This window comes from Coffea eugenioides, chromosome 6, assembly GCF_003713205.1.
Source record: "Coffea eugenioides isolate CCC68of chromosome 6, Ceug_1.0, whole genome shotgun sequence".
Lineage (NCBI taxonomy): Eukaryota > Viridiplantae > Streptophyta > Magnoliopsida > Gentianales > Rubiaceae > Coffea > Coffea eugenioides.
Genome location: NC_040040.1, coordinates 13,571,740 through 13,574,719, shown reverse-complemented (window position 1 = coordinate 13,574,719; position 2,980 = coordinate 13,571,740). Strand labels below are relative to the sequence as shown.

General features: G+C 37.9%; 1 protein-coding gene across 1 annotated transcript; it reads left to right on the top strand.

Moving 5' to 3' along the window:
- Window positions 1-1,844: 1,844 nt before the first annotated feature.
- LOC113775487 (protein GLUTAMINE DUMPER 2-like) lies at window positions 1,845-2,980 on the top strand. The gene has a single exon (XM_027320389.1). It carries the CDS (start codon window positions 2,016-2,018, stop codon window positions 2,559-2,561), a length of 546 nt encoding a protein of 181 aa, XP_027176190.1. The 5' UTR covers window positions 1,845-2,015; the 3' UTR covers window positions 2,562-2,980.

The window sequence follows — 2,980 nt, the reverse complement described above, 5'->3', positions numbered from 1 at the left end:
TCAGAAGAAAATTGGCCCTTTTACATCTGCGGGATGTTTGTTGAGGGGCTATACAGAACAGAACCAAAAGCTGTATGCAGATGACTAAGAATTTAGTTGTAGTTAATTAATGGTGAGTGGATGACTAGGATGCTGAGACACGAGAGTTGAGAACAACAGGACATGAAATGAATTAATGCACTTGGAGATGGGGTGATGTCAAATTGGGGCCATTTTGTTGTTGCTCCATGATTATTGATCCAATTTCGGGAAGTACCAAGGACTTGTGGGGCTCTAATTCACTTGGTTTCTTCTGTCAAAAAATTATGATAAGAAAGATTTAGGAATACAATCAGACCGAGTTATGTTGCTTTCAGGGCAAAATCTTAGAAGCTCCAAGAACATAATTGTATAATAGCAGAAGTTTTTCACGCAAAGAAAATAGTTTTCGTAATAATTCCCTCCACATGGGGTTGATGTGTAAGAAAACAAAATTGAATCAAAATCATATCTATTTTAGGGATCAAGATTTTGTACAAAAAATGTACCAATCCTATTAGGTAGCCAAAATTCTATGGAAACCGTCTCATTTAGGTAAAAATTGTTGAGGTGATATACCAAACGTTTATGGAATTTGCATACATTACTCGAAGATTATTCATTTATTGTAAGGTTGGCTTCTATGCGTTCTATGGATGCCTACCTTATGGAACCCTCATATATAGGAAGTTAGCTAAGTTCTTATGTAAGGATATGAATCGCACTAATTGAGAAACGAAATGTGCAGCTGCTGGCCCCCTTTTGGCTCCTCCAGCTTTTGATTATCCTGAGTTGTTCTTTACAGCAATTAAAGCATCTTAGAAAGGAAGATGCGTGCAGCTATTGGAGTAGTTTCATGTAGAAATAAACTTACTGCCAAATTGTCTGACTGCGATGAAACTTGAAAGCCAATAGAATATGCCTCCTTAATAAAGAAGAGATGGAAGAAGTCTTCAACAGTGGTAGAAGCTGTAAGCTCAATAGGGAAACATTTGCTTGTGACAGAATCTAATCATCCACATTTCTTGCCTTATCTCTTTATAACACCGCAAAGCAATTGATTGAGCAACAGAAACTTCTTAGAATTTAGTACTGACTGATCTCTGATCTCATCATATTAGAACAGAAACCTCCACAATTTTTGTTACAGTGGGAGGATTTCTGATACCACATCTTTTCTGTAAACATCATATATTTTATATTCCAAAAAGGTATTGGTGTATTGTGCGTATGATGATCGAAATTATTTCAATGTTCTGAGTTTCATGCATCAAAAATTAGAAATGAAACCATTAACAAATTTATCTTAGTTACTGATGACGAATACTAAGCACTGTTAATTCCCACAAATAACCAGTCTAGATAAACCCCATTGGCAACATGAGAATCATAATCGTAGCCACGTTTATTAATCTAGGCTAATTCCCTTTTGGTTGTGAAACACCTTTAATTTTCAGAAATACAAGAAAAAAAAAGTCATTGGATTCTACACATGCCAAACTACATTAATATTCGATTCCCCCTGACAAAAACACTAACAACATCAAATCAAACTCGATTAAATTCGCATATTTGCACCCGACCCACAATTTGATGTGATTCTTTTCATGATATCATCACCAAAACCAGTTACACCTTTTTGCTTTCAAGTGCATTCCAATCCCACTCTACATTGTTTAGATGCAAAAAAGCATAAACATTGTAGACCCCATTTCTCATGCAGATGACGACATAGTTCACCAAAATTACAAAACTCCCACCCCTGCTTCGCACTCCATCTCTCTCTTACTCTATCAAGTCACTTACCCCAATACCCAAAACTACCTCCTCTTCTCCCCTATAAATCACCACCTCCATCCACATTTGCCTCCTCAGTCCACCCTTTTCACCTCCTCCTCCTTCCTCCTCCTATCACCACCACCAATTTCTAGGCTTCCCCTTCATCTTTAGTGACAAAATATACCATAAAAAACACTTTTTTTTTTAATTCTTGAAAAATGAATGTAAATTTCAGAATTCATACTTCAGCTGAGAAAACAATGACAATTGCACAAAGCCCATCAGTGGCATCGACCCCGGCGACGCGGTCACCATGGCACTCGCCGGTGCCATACCTCTTTGGAGGACTAGCAGCCATGTTGGGACTCATAGCTTTTGCTCTTTTAATTCTGGCTTGCTCATACTGGAGACTCTCGGGATATCTCGAAGGCGGTGCAAACAATGAAAGAGACCTTGAGGCTGGTGAGTCCAATGAAGATGGTTCCGATGGTGATTTGAAAAAACCAGGTGTACGAGTTTTTGAAGAGAAGTTTCTTGTGATCATGCCTGGCCAAGAGAAGCCTACTTGGTTGGCTACACCAATGTCTAGTAGAGCATCATCTTTTGGTACTACTAGTAATAGCTCCTGTAGCAGTGAAAGCAGTGAAAAATCAGGACGAGAAAGTGAGGAAAAGAAGCAAGAAATTGGGCTCAGCCAGGTGGAATTGACCAACATGGATGCTGATCATCATGCTGAGACTACAAATCAGGACCATCAGGTCTAGTAGTCTACTTTCTTTTCACCAAAAAAAAAAAAAAGTCCATATGAATTCTTCTGGATTTTGGTATTTTGGACTAGATTAATCTTTCTTACACCATCACTTTGAGAGCTGCTGATGCGAAAGCTTTTCAAGAAATGACACAAATGAGTAGTTCGGGTTGCTGAAGAGTTCTGGAAAATGCCAAATATCACTCAAAGAATCTTGAAAGTAAGAAGAAAAGAAAAGTTTTCAGTTGAGAACTGATTTTCTAAGGTTTGGACTCCTAGAATTGGTATCGGTTCTGTTTGGATTGAACCCTTTTTGTGGGGTGTGGTTATTATTTTCTAGTAGTAGTTGATAAGGTTTCCATTTTGTTAAAGATTCCCGGAAATGTATATATTTCTTGAGATGAACGGCAATATAGAACTTCCATTTTCCATACA

Excerpts from the sequence above, each read along its gene's own strand:
- LOC113775487 (XM_027320389.1), top strand. The coding sequence starts at position 2,016 with ATGAATGTAAATTTCAGAATTCATACTTCAGCTGAGAAAACAATGACA.